Source organism: Rhinatrema bivittatum, chromosome 6 (assembly GCF_901001135.1).
Source record: "Rhinatrema bivittatum chromosome 6, aRhiBiv1.1, whole genome shotgun sequence".
Classification (NCBI taxonomy): domain Eukaryota; kingdom Metazoa; phylum Chordata; class Amphibia; order Gymnophiona; family Rhinatrematidae; genus Rhinatrema; species Rhinatrema bivittatum.
The window spans coordinates 271,362,454-271,380,438 of record NC_042620.1 but is presented as its reverse complement, the minus strand read 5'-3'; the positions used below and the strand labels follow the sequence as shown (position 1 = coordinate 271,380,438).

At 42.1% G+C, this 17,985-nt stretch overlaps 1 protein-coding gene across 2 annotated transcripts in view; it reads left to right on the top strand.

Moving 5' to 3' along the window:
- Nucleotides 1–16,162, top strand: part of GCNA (germ cell nuclear acidic peptidase) — a 174,668-nt gene extending 158,506 nt beyond the window's left edge. For both annotated transcript variants that reach the window (XM_029607210.1, XM_029607211.1), the window contains exons 11-12: nucleotides 2,481–2,685; nucleotides 15,135–16,162. In XM_029607210.1, the coding sequence (XP_029463070.1) occupies nucleotides 2,481–2,685; nucleotides 15,135–15,381 (452 nt within the window). In that variant the 3' untranslated portion in view covers nucleotides 15,382–16,162. The remainder of the gene's footprint in view (nucleotides 1–2,480; nucleotides 2,686–15,134) is intronic.
- Nucleotides 16,163–17,985: the final 1,823 nt, after the last annotated feature.

Genomic DNA, 17,985 nt, shown 5'->3' with positions numbered 1-17,985 from the left:
TACGATCCCTGGGGTGATGATTTATCGACATCCTCTTCTTATGACTCTGGCGACTTGCCTTATGAGCCCTCTCCTTCGCGGGCTTTTTCCAGGCTATGGTGGAAGACATTCCATTCCAGCCCCTCATGGAGGAGGACGCCCGTCACAAAAGGCTAGAAGTTCTCCAGTTTGTGGATGTCCCGAAGGAAGTAGTAGCCATTCCAGTTTTAGAACTTCTATACCGGATGTGGGAATACCTGGGCTCAGTCCCCACCGGTCAACCAGAAGACAGATGCTCTTTATCTGGTGCAACAGGCACTTGGCTTTCAAAAACACCAGCTCCCCTACCAATCCATGGTTGTAGAGGCTGCCTTAAAAAAGGCCAAGCAATCACATACCCATTCCTCCGCCCCTCCAGGCAGAGAGCATAGGGCCCTGGATGCCCTTAGTAGGAGGGTCTTGCAAGGGGTGATGCTGATTGCCCGTATCGCCTCCTACCAATTGTACATGGCTCAATACAACAGGAACTTGTGGAAACAAGTGTTCAAGAGTTGGCAGAGCCCCTGCCTTAACAGCAGCAGAATGCACTGGAGGCAATAGTACAAAAGGGCCTGGAGGCCAGGAAATATGAGGTGAGATCAACTTACGAAGTCTTCGAGTTGGCAGCCAGGGTATTGGCTGCGGGCATTAGCACCCGGCGCATGGCTTGGTTTCGGGCCTCCGACCTTCGGCCATAGTTCCAGAAAAAAGAACATAAAGACGTTAAAAAAAAACAAAAAACATTCTACAGACCGATGATTATACTAACAGGCGCAGCCTGCATAAAAGGCTGTTTGGCACTCTTTTTATGAGTGTGATTTAGTATCTCATTATATATGATGGTCTTCACTATTTGATCTATGATTAATATCGTTCTAAGTCTACACTCACTATAAAGTGAATCTCTGTATATGGATAAGTTTATCTGGCTAACTTTGGGACAGCCACATGGCCTGACCAGAATTATCTGGTTAACTCTCAATATTGAAGTTAGATTACTTATCCAGTTATTCTGAATATCGAAGTTAGCCAGATTACTTATCTGGCTAACTCAACTTCCCCGCATTACAGTCATTCCCCGCCCCTGACATATCCAGCTAAATATTTAGACTTAAATATTTAGGACTTAACCAGATAACTACAGTTTTCAATATCGAGCTCATTATGGCTTATCTTGTCTATCCATTTAATCTGCTGTCTTATGGGCAGCTCAATTTACTTGTGTGATCTTCATTTCTCTCATGGGCCACTAATGATACTCAAAGATTGTGTTGGTGATAGGATTTGGCACGTTTCTTCATCCTTCCTCTCAATGATAAAGAGCCTCCTCAGAGGCTGATGAGGTGGGAGACAGGGAAAGGGAGGAAAGAAAGGATGAGTGAGAACTGGGAGATGCAGGGAAGAGAGACGAGAGAAGGAGGAATCACAGGTCAGAAGGAAGAAGGGAGTAAAAACATACTAAAGAGTTTGGAAGCAGGCAAGAGTGAAGGCATCTTTAGGAGAGAAACAGACTGGCTGTATGTAGTGAGATATGATAGAAGAAAGGGAAGAGAAGGAAAAAAACAGTAAAAACTGAAATATAGAAAGGAGAGAAAACTAAAGAAATTATACAGACACAAGTGGTTGAAAATCAACTTTGTTTTTATAATATAGGTTTGCATATTAAATAATGTAAATATGGTACATGAATGCAATTTTGCTGCCATTTTTTTAAAACTTTCTCACTGAATTTTCTAACTCTTGCTTCGAAATCTACACTAGGGCCATCCCAGGAAACTGGGGGCTGTGATTATCACTATAGTAATAAAAGTAACAATACTTTGATTTTTAGTATAGGTTCTTTCATCCAAGCAGAATTCAAAAGTGATTATAATTTAACACTTCCAAAATATATACAAAGCTATGACTAGATGGATGACCTGCAAATACATTTCTCTTTCTTGGCATGCATCATACTTTTCTCCACAATGACATATAACATTTATCATTGTTACAAAGAAAAGGCACAGTTATTATGTTATACCTTCTCAGGCTTCATACTTTGTTTCTATACCAAAGTAGAATATAAAGATTATTAGAGGGAAGGTGCTGCTTAGCTGCTTCTCCCCTTTTCACTCTTTCATACACCTGAGTGAGCACTCCAAGATTATTAATGAAGAATTGATCATGGAGCAAAAAGCACAATATATATGTAAATTCTTGTTTTAGCCCTTTGCATTGTCTGACCCCACCACCAAATACAGCTACCAACCATTCATTTCAGCATTTCTTCTTTATCAGAATGTAGTAGGCTTTATTGAAATTCAGAGTTTACTGATACAAACCCACAGAATCCTCACTTGTTTAAAAAAACTTTAAACAAGTTTGATCAGCTAACAAACCTATAAGTTTTTTGTTGGTTTTTTTTTTAATGCCAACTGGTTAACTCTGGATGGTGTTGGCGTGGGGGTTTCCCTTTCCAGATCGACTCCGAGATACTCTGATTCATGAGCTATGCCATGCAGCCACCTGGTTAATCAACGGAGTCCGAGATGGACATGGACAGTTCTGGAAATTCTATGCTAAAAAATCAACAGTAGTTCATCCTGAATTGCCAGTGGTCACTCAATGCCACAACTATAAGATAAACTACAAATTTAACTATAAGTGCTCTCGCTGCGGGACTATGTAAGTATGACTGACACTCATCTTTTCTTGTAGATAACTTATTTTGACACACACCTCGTATAAATGAATGGCAAACATACTTTTTATATAGCACCTCCTGATGTATGCAGTGCTGTCCAAATGCACGAGAGAGTCCTTTTTCTGTAGAGATTACGTACTAATCATATATATAAGGAAAAGGAAGAATATATCAATACAATAGCCAATGCACATTTTCTTCCTATACTAAATGTAAACAGTTTTTCTTCATTATTTTTTGGTTGCCCACAAGTGGACATAAAGAAATATAGTGAAAAGATCATATAAACACCTAGACACAATGTTGTGTGTGTATTTGTAGCTATATCTTGCTGTTCACAGATGTGATCATTTCCCAAATTTCTCTTTGACAATTTTAATCTTTTATTGCATACTTTACTAATTTTTTTTCTTATTTTTTATTTTTAATGTCTTTTAAAGATAAAGTTGATTCTACTTATTTGCTAATGCAAACTTTTTTCCTCTACACTCAGGCATCCCAATCCACACCAGTGGGTTATGCACTCCTACCAGCTGATGGAGACAAAGTAAAGCTGATTTGCTGACGTCACTGACAATTAGCCCTGCCTAACATTAGCCCACCAGAATTCTCCGTCGCCAGCAGATGGTGGACATGCATCTCCTTTGAAGGGATTGCTTGTGGTATAAAAAAAAAAAAACTGAAGATAGAAGACTAGGAGAAGATTGACACGCTTAAGCTCCTGAGCTGACACCCGCTTGGGCAGAAGTAGACTTAAAAAAAAAAAAAAAAAGCAGAAAATAGAACAAGGGAGTACTCGGCAGTGAAGGCTTGTACCCTCTTCCCCCATAGCCAGTGACCTGATCGTGCTGTCAGCCAGGGAAGGCTGAGCTCAGATAAAAAAAAAAAAAGAGTAGGGAAGTTTTAGGTCTCCTCTTTTTTTCCTTACCATCTCCTCCTTCCCTTGGAGTTTTCCTCTGCGTCTCTTACCCCCTTTTCCCACTCACTTATCTGGGGAGTTAGTGAAGAGTGGAGACGGCTCAGGTTCAGTGTGTTGAGCAGCTTTTGGCTAGGGCCCTCTTCTCAGGTTCTGTTCAGTCAGCTGTGTGGTAGGCCACGGTGAGATTTTTTTTTCCTGCACTCTTAGGCATGTGCACGCATTCTCGATGTGTGGTGGTTTCCTGATGTGGGTGCGCATGTGTGCGAAAGGCTGCAGCCTAGATTTTAGCGCATATTTGCGTGGGTACACCCAGGTGCTGTTGGGGTGCACGCAGGAGTCCACCTAGAATAGAATTCAGGAAAACTATGGCGCTGGGGACAAAACAGTCTAAGCACATTGCTATCTGTGAGATTTGCCATATAAGGGCAATCCAACCCTTGCTCTCTCTATGCCTGTGTAGATGCTCAGGCTATTTGGCTACTACAGATTTTGCTGACATTAGGACATCCCCTCTGCCTATGGTGACTCTGGAGGGAAGTGGGGTGGGAGGCAACACAAAGGACAGTTCCCCTCCCACCTTGTTCCAATGGCAGAGGAATCCCCAAGAAAGGGGTCGCAGAGTGCCAGGTTTGGGCCTGTGAGCCCAGTATGGATCCATCCTCCAGGGTGGAATTTTTCCAGGGCCTGCAGGCCTTTCGGCAGGGGCACCCAGTGGACGTGAAGCAACTATTAAGAAGGGATCATATATATTACAAGTTTCAACTATTGTGGGAACGGGACTTGCAGGTATCCTGGACCCCGCAGATTTGGAAGACTCTCTTTCAAACTATGGGTAAAGGCTACATAGCTGCCTCGCTCATTGAGAACTCTTATAAAGTCCTATATCGGTGGTATATGACTCCTGTAAAATTACATAAGTTTACGCCTATGTACCCAGATCATTGTTGGCGGCTATGTTCGATTGTGGGTAGTTATTATCATATGTGGTGGGACTGTCCTAAATTGCAGCCGCTTTGGTGTGCAATCTTCCACTGGCTGTGTGATTTAGTGCCGGAGATGCCAACGCCCACGGCTGCACAGGCGTTATTGGGCGCTAAAATCCCAAGGCTTTCTGCGGACCAAAATAAACTGGCTCACTTTGTTTTCACTGCTTGTCGTTGCGAAATTGCTCGTCTGTGGAGATCCCCCACGGTTCCCACAAAAGCAGCCGTACAACATAGGGTGCATACCATTTTTTTATTATCAAAAATCACAGCATTTAAGCACAACCAGACTTCACGATTTGACATGCTATGGCGCCCCTACCAACGGTGGCACTCATCCATGACCTCTGACTTTTCGGGCTCGCAGTGACCCCTTTTGCTTTGACATATTTGTCTGCCCTTTGTGATGTGCTTCTCCCTACCTTTACTAAATTGCATACTATTGAGGCTCGGGGGGGGGGGGGGGGGGGTTGGTATGTTAAACTACTACCTTGATGTCGTTTCAGGTTTCCTACCTTTGATATGCAGAATACTGATTTGTGACTGTTGCAGTTTCCAATGTATGACAGTTTATACTTGTTTATATGGCAATATTGGACTGAGTTTTGCTGTTCTGTTGCTATTCTCTATGGTTTGTTATACCTGTTCTTTTGCTTTAATAAAAAAATTTTCCAAATTAAAAAAAAAGAAGGGATCATATGCTCAGGCCTCCTACTCTCAGCCTCGGCGGGCAAACAATGCAGGGAGGCTATCCCTGAAGATGTTCAGGATGATGTGGATCATGATATGTCTGATTCCAATGGGGACTTGACTTTCTCACCTCTAGAAGAGGGAGAAATTCCACCTGATTTGGAGCCACATCGGACTCTACTCCGGTTTTTTCACAAAGATGAGTTGCCAAGTCTGTAGGCTCAGACCCTGAAGTCGCTCTGTGTGAACAAGGGTGAAACTACAGGTTTATACAATAAAGATCCATATTGGTCACTTTATGCAAAATATCCTGTTCCTTTCCCCTCCTGGATCCAATTCGAGTTAATTGACTTTGAGTGCAACACCCCGGAGAGGTGTTGCACTTTGGCGAGTTTGTACCCCTTGGCCTTGAATGCAGAGGAATAGTTGTGATTCCCAAAGGTGGATGCCTTGGTATGAGCTGTTACCAAGTTAACCACCATCCTGGTGGAAGGAGGGGCAGCTCTAAAAGATGTTCAGGATAGAAGGATTGAGGCTATCCTTAAACAGGCCTTTGTGGCCATGGCAATGATTTTGCAAATTGCTTCTTGCTGCTGCCTGGTGGCTTGGGCTGGTTGGCGTCTCTCTCAGGAGACACAAGGAGCAGGGTCCAATGGCGGATCGCTGATAGAACCAGGAGCCGCATTCTTAACCGATGTGGGCTGTGACTTGATGCGGATAGCCACTAGAAGGTTGGTTTCTATGATAGCAGCTAGGTGCCAGTTTTGGCTGCGAAATTGGTCAACAGACACTATTTCCAACTCCAATGTGGCACGATTACTCTTTAAGGGTTCTCTTTGATTTGGGAGTGGGCTGGAGAAGATGGTGAATAGCTAGGGCAAATCCAAGGTTCCTCAATTGCCAGAGGACTAGAAGGCGGCAGCGTGACCTTTTGGTGCGAAGGGCTGCTGTAGAGTTTTCCATCTGTTTTTTCCTTACAGAGGAGCAGCTACTCAAAAGCCTCATCCCTTTGGAAGATCTCAGTCCGTTCAGTCTAAGAAGCCTGGTAAGAATGCAGGCTCCAGGGCCAGAGCATCTCAATTTTCACAATTAAGGTATGCAGGCTCACCTACTGGATCAGGAGATAGGCAAGCATCTATCTCGCTCTTATCAATGGTGGACCCAGACTGCGATGGACCAGTGGGTCCTGGAGGTGGTAAGGGACGGCTATGCTCTAGAATTTCTCCAAAATCCTCCAGTTGCATTTATGGTCTCTCCATGAAACTCTCTATAGAGAGAGTAGCAGTAAAACTACGTTAAGGAGGCTGTTGGATTTGAAGGCTGTAATATTTGTTCCCAGATCGCAAGAAAATATGGGGAACTATTCCATTTATTTTGTCGTTCTCAAGAAGGGAGAGGGGTACTTTAGCCCATGCTGGATCTGAAGGGAGTCTATATCGACATTTGCATGTGACTCATTTCAGGATGGAAACTCTTATGTTCCATAATAATGGCAGTACAAACGGGAATTTCTCACATCTCTCGACCTGACTGAGATCTATCTACATATTCCCATTTGTCAGGAACATCAATGTTTCCTATGCTTCGCTCTTCTGGGATGATGTCATTAATTTCAGGCCCTACCTTTCGGGCTGGCTACTGCACCCAGGATCTGATCCAAGATCATGGTGGTGGTAGCGGCATCTCTGTGCAAGGACAGCATTCTGGTCCATCAATATTTGGATGACTGGTTGACTTGGGACAAAAGTACAGAAGAGTCACTTGGCATCTCATAAGGTTATCTCCTTCAGTAGGTAGACTAGGTGGTGAACTTGGCCGAGAGCAGTTTACAGCCATCTCAGATGCTAGAGTATCTTGGTGTGCAATTCGATTCTGAGCAGGACAAGGTATTTCTACCGGAGAGTTACATTCAGAAGTTACTTTTCTCAAGTTCAGTCCCTGAGACGAACTATTCGCCTGACAAGTGTGGTCTTACCTGCAGGTCCTGTGATCGATGGCAGCCACACTGGACGTAGTCCCCTGGGTGAGGGCACACATGTGGCCCCTTCCGCAGTCACAGGAGCATACAGTAAGACTCCATTTGCCATTGGAGGCGAGCATCCAGTTGCAGTGGTGGTTATAATCTGTTCATCTTAGGAAGGAAACACCGGACTGGTAAGTGCACATGACAGATGCAAGCCTTCTGGGGAAGGCTCACTGTCAAGAGTTGGAGGCGCAAGGTCGGTGGAATGCCGAGGAGCAACAGTGGACCATCAAATCAGTTGGAAGCATGTGCAATTCGACTGGGATACTTGCGGTTCGCTGAGTGGCTTGAATAGTAAGGATAATGTTGGCCAATGCCACAAGAGTGGCCAGCCTATATCAATCATTAAGGTGGAACCAGAAGCTAACAGGTGTCAGTGGAGGTAGATGCGCTCATGGTGTGGGCAGAACAATATCTCCAGGACATAGCTGCCTCCCACATTGCAGGAAAGGGCAATGTAAGGGCAGACTTCCTCAGCAGATAGGTCTTGGACCAAGGAGAGTGGTAATTGGCAGACGAGGCCTTTCAACTCATAGTGACATGATGGAGTCAGCCGTACCTGGATTTACTGGCGAGCTCCAACAAGGCGAAGGTACCACAGTTCTTCAGTCACAGAAGGGATCAAAGAATGCTGCAAAACTATGCTCTCATTCAGGTTTGTCTGCCAAGAGGGGTGTTATGCCTTCTCGCCATGGCTAATGATAGACATGGTCATTCAGAAGATCATGAATCAGACCAAAACCATACTTCTGGTGGCTCCAGATTGGCCCCACGGGCCATGGAATGCCGATCTTCAGAGGCTACTGGAAGATGGTCTCCTCAGAATACAACTCAGGAAAAACCTGTTGCATCAGAGGCCTATACTACATGACAAAATGGGTGTGGTTTTGTCTTACAGTTTGGCACTTGAGAGGGTTTGGTTGCTGAAGCATGGTTATTCTTCTGCAGTGATTTCTACTTTGCCCTGATCCAGGAAGTTTTCTACATCTTTAGCTTATGTGAGGGTTTGGAGAGTTTTAGAGAGCTGATGTGAGGAGTGAGGTTCTCACCCTCTTAAAGCTGAGATTCCACTGATATTGGAATTTTTTCAGGAAGGTTTGGTTTAAAGGCTTGGCCTTAAACCCACTGAAGGTGCAGGTAGCAGCTCTCGCTTGCTATAGGGGGTGAGTCAATGATAAACCCTTGTCTTCCCATCCAGGTGTGTCCAGGATTTTGAAGGGAGTTAAATATCTACTTCCTCCTTTGTGGCTACTGGTGCTTCTTTGGGACCTTAATCTGGTCTTGTGTTTTTTGGCAGGTCCTACATTTCAGCCACTGCGTGTTCTGTCTTTGTGGCTGCTCACCTTGAAAACAGTTTTTCTGGGGGCAATCTGTTTGGCATGGCGGGTCTTCAAGCTGCAAGCTTTTTCTTGCCATGAGGCATTTCGACAAATGACTCCGGGGTGGTACAGCTTAGGACTGTATCTTACGTTTTGCCAAAAGTGGTTTTGGAGTTTCATTTAAATCAGTCTATTTCCCTACCTGTGCTGGACAAGGATAGAGAGGAGCGTGATTATCATCTGCTGCATGCCTTGGATGTCATGTGGCATCTGGTGCGGTATTTGAAGATTGCTTGCTCTTTCGGGAAGTCTGATCAACTGTATATGCTCCATGGTTGAAGTAAACAAGGAAAACCGGTGACACAGGCAGGTGAAACAGGTCATCACGGCCGCCTATGAGGATGCAGATGTCACATTACCTAGACAGGCCAGGGTGCATTCCATTAGGCAGTTTCTTGGGCAGAGCTTTGATTGTTCTCTCCCTTTGAGATTTGCCGAGCAGCAAAGTGGTCCTTCTTGCAAACTTTCTCCAAGCATTACCATTTGGATGTTGGGGCTTAGGAGGATGCGGCTTTTGTGTTGATGGGGTTCCATGGGCAGCCTCCCACTCTTCTTGGTGGGAGGCTGCCCACGGAACCCCAATGGTGTGGATTGGCTTGCCTCAGTGCAGAGGAAGGAGAAATTACTACTTACCTGATAATTTCCTTTCTCTACGTAAGGTAGGCCAATCCACAACCCACCCTGGGTTGCCTACTTACTTTTAGTTCGTACTTTATATGCAGACAATGAAGAGTGTTGTTTCTGTTCATTCATTTGAAGGACTGGTAAGTGATATAACCAGCCTCTGAGATTAGTTGATGTTAACTTTTTGCTGAGCTCAATGTTTCCCAGTTGATTGGAAGCATGAGTGGTTAACTATTAATTGCCATATTCAAGGACCCTGAAATCAATCTGAAACAACACATATATCACTAAAAGTAAAGGAAGGTTATGCAAAACTCATGGTACTCAGAAAACTTAAACCACTACTAACTCAAAATGACTTCCGAAAAATACTACAGGCACTAATTTTCTCCAGCACAGATTACTGCAATGCCCTTATGTTAGGACTATCTAATACATTAAGATCACTGCAAATACTTCAGAACACAGCAGCTAGAATACTAACCGGAAAAAGGAGGGACCATATAACTGAAACCCTAGCAGAGTTACATTGGCTACCAATTGAACACAGAATTAAATACAAAACTCTATGTATCAGTCACAAACTAATTTATGATGAGAAATCAGACTGGTTGAACACAGCATTACGGGTACACACTCCACACAGGAACCTCCGATCAGTAAATAAAACACTCCTAACCATTCCATCAGTTAAAACAGCAAGACTGACCCAAGTGAGAGAAAGAGCCCTATCACTAGCAGGACCCATAATCTGGAACACAATGCCTCCAGAGATCAGACTACAAAATGATTTCAAGACATTCAAGAAAAACATAAAAACATGGCTTTTTAAACAAGCATTTTACAAAGAGACAGGAGAATAGAGAGAAATTATTCAAGAAAAGATAGAAAGGCACAGACACACAGTCCTTAGGACTGTACAGTAGATTAGTCTACGAACTCTACACCACAATAAAGCATAACTATAATACTATGTGTGATAAAACTACCGGTGTAAGTACCTTGGTACAATTGGTCATGAACTACTTCGCTAAATGACTATGTCTAATGATATATTGTAACCGAACCTTTGACGGCACCTGTTAGAATGTACTATAGTACACTTTTACCTACATTAAATATGTGCCTACATGTAAACCGTTGCGATGGTATTTAACTTAGCAATGGTATAGAAAAGTTTTTAAATAAATAAAATAATCAGTTTGGTTTTTATAGAGATACTGGCGGCCTGTCACGGCAGGGCTATGTTAGTGATGGCAGCGAGTCAACTTTACTGTGTATCCATCTGCTGGTAGGAGTACATAACCCACTGGGGTGGATTGGCCTGCCTACCTTAGAGGAAAGGAAATTATCAGGTAAGTAGTAATTTCTCCTTTTTCAAATATCCAAATCCATAACTGTTATATTTGATAACTTATCGCTGGAGATGAGTCTCTTTCTAATAGACTAAAGCTTTCAAATTCTTCAATGGGATTTTGCAAGCTTTGGTGGAATAGAAAGATACTCATCTCCAGAGAAGTTCTTGAACTAATATAGTTATATTTGTGAATTTGGATAACTAAAAAGAATTTGCATGAGTAAATAAGTTGGATCAACTTTCTGTCTTTAAAGACATTAAAAATAAGGAAATAAAAATTAATAAAATGTTACATAAGGTAAAAATTGATAATAAAGAGAACTTTGGAAAATGGTCAGTAGGTTTTTCAGTGTGATAATTACGGTACATTTGAACAGCAAGATGTAACTACAAATATGCACACAGCGTTCTGTCTTTTCCTCCAAAACTTTTTATATGATATTCACATTTCTGCTTTATGTCCATTTGTGGGTAACCAAAAAAGAAAAACAAATTGTTGAAATCCACTGAAGGAAGAGAATTTGCATTTGGCTATGAGATTACATACTATTCAAGACATACTAAGACAATAAGAGACTTGGGAACTTCATTTATTATAGAAAATGGTTAAAACCAACAAAGATATGGTCAAGAGAACCAAGAGTTAAGATTTAAAAGCAACCTCAAAAGGTTGGGATTTTAAGCTGGATTTGAATAGGACCAGAGGGAGCATGACTCACCAACTCAGGAAGTCTATTCCAAGCATACAGCGTAGCAAGATGGAAAGCATGGAAGCTGGAATTGATAATGGAGGAAAAATTCATAGATAAAAGTGACTTACCCAAAGAGATGAGTTCACAAGAAGAGTTGTAGGGAGAAATAGGAGAAGGTAATGAGGAGTTGCAGAGTGAATGCACTTGCTGATGAGTAAGAGGAGTTTGAACTATATGCACAAGCAGCTAGGGAGCCAGTGTAGTGTTATGAGAAAAGTTGTTATATGGATAGAGTGACATTGGCAGAAGATAAGACATGCAGCAAAACTGAATAGATTGTAGTGGAGAGAAGGTATTCAGTGAAGACTTGTAAGGAGCAGGTTGCAGTAGTCTTAAGCGGGAGTTAATGAGTGTGTGAATAAGGGTTTTGGTAATGTATTCAGAAATGAAGGGATGAATTTTGATGGTGTGACAGAGAAGGGAGCTACACATTTTAGTAGTATTTTGGGTGTATAGAGAGCAAGAGGAGTCTTAAGATTATCCCAAGGTTATGAATATAAGAACATAAAAAATTGCCATGCTGAATCAGCCTAGCATCAAGTTTCCAACAGAGGCCAAACCAGGCCACAAGAACCTAGCAATTACCCAAACACCAAGAAGATCCCATGCTACTGATGCAATTAATAGCAGTGGCTATTCCCTAAGTAAACTTGATTAATTACAGTTAATGGACTTCTTCTCCAAGAACTTATCCAAACCTCTTTTGAACCCAGCTACACTAACTGCACTAACCACATCCTCTGGCAACAAATTCCAGAGCTTAATTGTGCATTGAATGAAAAAGAATTTTCTCCGATTAGTCTTAAATGTGCTGCTTGCTAACTTCATGGAATGCCCCATAGTCCTTCTATTATCTGAAAGTGTAAATAACCGGTCACATCTACTCGTTCAAGACCTCTCATGATCTTAAAGACCTCTATCATATCCCCCTCATCCGTCTCTCCTCCAAGCTGAACAGCCCTAACCTCTTCAGCCTTTCCTCATAGGGGAGCAGTTCCATCCCCTTTATCATTTTGGTTGCCCTTCTCTGTACCTTCTCCATCGCGACTATATCTTTTTTGAGATGCGGCGACCAGAATTGTACACAGTATTCAAGGTGCAGTCTCACCATGGAGCGATACAGAGGCATTATGACAGTTTCCATTTTATTAACCATTCCCTTTCTAATAATTCCTAACATTCTGTTTGCTTTTTTGACTACTGCAGCACACTGAGCTGACGATTTTCAAGTATTATCCACTATGATGCCTAGATCTCTTTCCTGGGTGGTAGTTCCTAACATGGAACCTAACATCGTGTAACTACAGCAAGGATTATTTTTCCCTATATGCAACACCTTGCACTTGTCCACATTAAATTTCATCTGCCATTTGGATGCCCAATCTTCCAGTCTTGCAAGGTCCTCCTGTAATACATCACAATCCGCTTGTGATTTAACTACTCTGAATAATTTTGTATCATCCGCAAATTTGATAACCTCACTCATTGTATTCCTTTCCAGATCATTTATAAATATATATATTGAAAAGCACCGGTCCAAGTACAGATCCCTGAGACACTCCACTGTTTACTCTTTTCCACTGAGAAAATTGACCATTTAATCCTACTCTGTTTCCTGTCTTTTAACCAGTTTGTAATCCACAAAAGGACATTGCCTCCTATCCCATAACTTTTTAGTTTTCTTAGAAGCCTCTCATGAAGGACTTTGTCAAATGCCTTCTGAAAATCCAAATACACTACATCTACCGGTTCACCTTTATCCATATGTTTATTAACCCCTTCAAAAAAATGAAGCAGATTTGTTAGGCAAGACTTCCCTTGGGTAAATCCATGCTGACTTTGTTCCATTAAACCATGTCTTTCTATATGCTCTATGATTTTGATCTTTAGAATAGTTTCCACTATTTTTCCCGGCACTGAAGTTAGGCTCACTGGTCTATAGTTACCTGGATCGCCCCTGGAGCCCTTTTTAAATATTGGGGTTACATTGGCCACCCTCCAGTCTTCAGGTGCAATGGATGATTTTAATGATAGGTTACAAATTTTAACTAATAGATCAGAAATTTCATTTTTTAGTTCCTTCAGTACCCTAGGATGCATACCATCTGGTCCAGGTGATTTGCTACTCGTTAGTTTGTCAATCTGGCCTACTACATCTTCCCGGTTCACAGTGATTTGGTTCAGTTCGTCTGACTCATCACCCTTGAAAACCATCTGAGGGAAATGAGAGGATGACAGTATTATCCACAGAAATAAAGTGAGAAGACTAGAGGTGGGTTTGGAGGCAAAAGGTAACTTTAAATGGTTTTGACTGGTTTATTTATTTTACACTTTACTTGTACTGTATATGTGCTGAATCTGTTAATGATTGTGAATGCAACAATCTGCTCAGATTTTTAGATCAGAGTAATACAAATTTTTAATATAAAGAAGTTTACAGTGGTAGTGAGATATACAAGTGGCATGTCAGACAAGCAGGCTGAAATTTGGGACTGGATTCCTGGTGAAATTTCCATTTTAGAGAGATAGATCTGTGAGTTAGCATAAAGATGGTTCTGAAAGCTGAGGTAGTAGATCAGAGTACATAGGAAAGAGAGAGAAGAGAAAAGATCCCCAGGTACTTCGATTGTAGTAGGATAGCGGTGGAGGATGATATACCAGAGCATACACTGAAAATGCAATGGGAGAGGTAAGAAATTAACCAAGCAGAACCGGAGTTCTGAAATCAAAGTGAAAACAGAATATCAAGGAGTAAGTGGTAATCAACAGTGTTGAAGGAGGATCGAATAAAGTCCCTTGGAGCTGGCCAGAAAGAGGTCACTGGAGACTTCAGCAAGGACGCTTTCTGTGGAATGTATAGGGCAAAAGCCAGCTTGGAGTGGATCGAGAATGATTTGAGATGAGAGTCAAGACCGCAGACGTGAATGTCACGTTCAAATAGTTTGAATGCAAAAGAGATGGGTTGATAGTTAGTAGGACTAAAAAATGGAATGATCACAGCATGTTTGAAGGCCATTGGAAAATGATAGATTAAGGGGATGACTGCAGGGGAAACACAGCTGAGATGCTGGGTGGGAATGGGGTCAAAGGACCAGGTGAGTTTGGAGGAGGAGCAGAGAAGATGGGCAGAAAAGGGAGAAAGAGAGAGAGGAATGAAATGGGGGAGTGATCTGGTGAAGAACTCGAGATTAATCTTGTGACCCTTGTCATGGAAGTAATTAGTCGTAGTCAGGGCAGACGCTGAAGGGAGAGTGGAGGCGGAGAAGGTATGAGAAGGAAGCTGAGCATGAAAAGAGACTGTGTGAATTGAACAAAAGGGACATTGTTAGATGGGACATATTAATCTTGCTTCTTGAGTACAGGCTGGAAGGAGGTCTGCATGAATTTGAAATGTATGTGTAATAAAATATGAAACCTTCTTATGTGAATGGTATTGCATATTATTTCTTCCTCTTGTCTGGAAGTGATGGTGTTACATGCATGCTTTTTCTTTCACACAATAGAGTAATTAGAGCATGTGCTCACCTGTGACGAGGTACATTAGCATTCTTCCTTACACTAACAGTGGTAGGTAAATGATTGTGCCTGCTCACTTTTTCTTTATCTCTCTCTCTCAAAATGATATACATGCTTTTTAGTCCCCCTTTCAACTAATGCTCTTCTCTCCCCTTCCTCCTACCCCAATATAATTTTGTTTTCTTAGGACTGGACGCCATTCCAAGTCACTGGACACACAGCGCTTTTTCTGTGCTTTATGCCAGGGCACGTTCGTCCTCCAATCTGCCTACAAGGATGGGAAACTGACTAAGACCCAACGAACGCCATTTGCAAAGTTTGTCAAAGAAAATCATGGATCTTCTGTAAAAGAAGCATCTGGTCTAAGCCATAGTAAACTCATGAGGAAACTCAGTGCGGAGTTTGCTGCTAAAACATCCACATCTGATTCATGATTTATTTTTCTCGTTTGAGATGTCAGTGGACACCAGAACTTTAATTTAATTTCCATTGTATTCTGGCATTTGAACTCAGGTGTTTATACTGAGTAAATAGGACAACAAATCACACATTCTCTTGAGTTGAAAGCTGAAAAGGAATGTATAAAGAAGAATGTCTTTTTATACATAGAGCTATCCGATCACTTTTCTTATTCATAGAGCATTTGGCCTTGTGACACCAGGTAGACCAATACTCTGCTCCTGTGCTGTCTATTGTTTGTGGATCTTGTTGCATGTCAAAGATCCATCATATTGAACAAGCGCAAGTGATAACATGATTTAGGGTATTAAGTAAAGCAATATTGAATCTTGGAGTATGAATTTTTGCTTTTAAAGAATTTTTCCCATTACAGACAATGAGAAAATTATTTGGACTTTTTGGACTAATGGGCCCTATGATTTGAAGTACAAAGCATAGAACATGTACTGTATTCTTCTATAGTGTGCTGTCTGATTAAAATATATTATTAACTGCTGTGATGGCCAGTGCTAATCCTTCAGGTCTGCTATGCTGATGGCAACAGCAAAGACATAAGTACAATTGGGTATTTTTATGGAAACATAAATTGAGTATTTTGTGACTAGAAATACCAGTGACTACATATGTCTGCCTATATTCTGTACCTGTAGATTTTTGCAATGTGTGTTAATACAATTTTTGTGTCATAATTTCCATGGTAAAAGAATTCCTCTTCTTATAATAAATGACAAAAAATAGAAATATATTAGTGCCTTATATTGTTATTGCTAGTATATGTCAGGACTCTCACAAATATCATTGTCCTATAGTTGTAAAACAATCACAATATCTTGTCCAGGATGATACAACCAAAGTAGACTAGCATTCAGAAAGTTTGACATTTCATTTTTTTCCCCACATTTACACCTCCTTTATTAAGAGAAATTTCTAAATACATTTACAGGGAAAAAATAAGTATAAGGATTTGTTCAAGTTTTTATTTATCATCAGTGTTGTCATTCTGCCTGTTATGTAGCCTCCCAACCACCAGAGGCCCTTGGGGAGCTACTCTTACCCTCTCTCCAGTCATAGCCACCATGAATCCCATAACTCAGCAGGGTCCAGACTATTTAACCCTGCCCCTGGTTATGCTCAAGGCCTTGTCATCGAGTCTACTCGGCTCCCTGCCTCTGCTTTCTGGCTTTCCTAAGCCTTCTGATCTGGTTTTGCTCTGTAACTTTCCTAAGCCTTCTGCTCTATCTTTGCTTTGTGGTTTTCCCATGCCTTTTAATCTAGCCTTGTCCTGTGACCTCGTTTTCTTTTAACCTAGCTCTGTGGCCTTCTCAGGTCTTTTTGCCTAAGTAACCTTTGGGTCTTCTGTGTATGGCCTCCAAGCATTCACTGTTATCTCTCTAGTCTAGTCTCTGTCTTGTCTGTGTCTTTTCCTAGTCTGGTCCTGTCCTGTTCCTGTGCTTAGCCATTGTCTTAACCTGAGTCTTGTTGCAGCTTCTCGTCCTGCAGCCTGCATCTCCAGCCCTGCCTGGCCTCAGCTTCCAGTCTTGCAGCCTGCAACTCCAGACCTGCTCAGCTTCACTGGTCCCGGTGCTAGTTCCAGTCCAGCGGTACCCTGACCACCAGCCCTTATCTATATCCTCACAGTCGCCAGAGCCCAAGGGCTCTATCTGTGGGGGAGGTGGCTCAGTTCTGTCTTGCCCTGTTCCTGTGGTTTCCCAGTCTGGCTGGGTCCTCAACCACAACACAATGTCTTTCTTGATAAGTGACAAAGGGCAATAAAAATTATTGTAGGGGATACCTTGCTATTGGAATAATAATACATTTATGAATAACTTTCACTCCCTCTAATCAGGGCAGAATGTGCTAAGGAAAATGTCTAAATACATAAGTAAATTTAGCTTAGATTACAAATTATATAAATGTAATTAATATACTGATAGTACATAAAAGGTTTAATTTGAAACTAAAATGATCAAACACTCTGAAACACCCACCTATTGACTTAGTTTGGTTGGCTCATTTATTACTACATAGGGGCCTATACACTCAAAGATGAATTTTAAAAGACTTATTTGTACAAAATAGGGTACATTCATGTATATGTGGCCCCTGGGCGGGGAAAGAGTATTTTATAAAGCTGCAATATGCGCATAAATATGTGCTTGCATGTATTGACATGAGGAAGAAGAGACATGTTGGGGCAAGGCTTACACATATGCACATAATGACTTATTTCAGGGATGGCCAACCTGTGGCTCTTGCCCTTCGGGTCACATGGCAACTGAGCAATACTGCAGAGGAAAACAGGGAAGGGGCTAGAGCAGGCAGCACATAATAAAACAAAGAGCCATTCTGCTTCACCTCTCTCCTGACCTCACAGTCAGAAACAGAAGGGAGAGGCTACAGCAGGCATCAGAGGGTTTCTCTGTTCATCCTTGTTCTACTCCACCTCCCCACCCAGTCTGTAATCAGCAGCAGTGGAGCACAGGAGGAAAGGGAGTGAGGCTGGAGCTGGCAGGTCAGCCAATAAGAGCCAGTCAGCTCCCTGCTACAGCTCTCAGCATCCAGTACAGCACTACAGCACC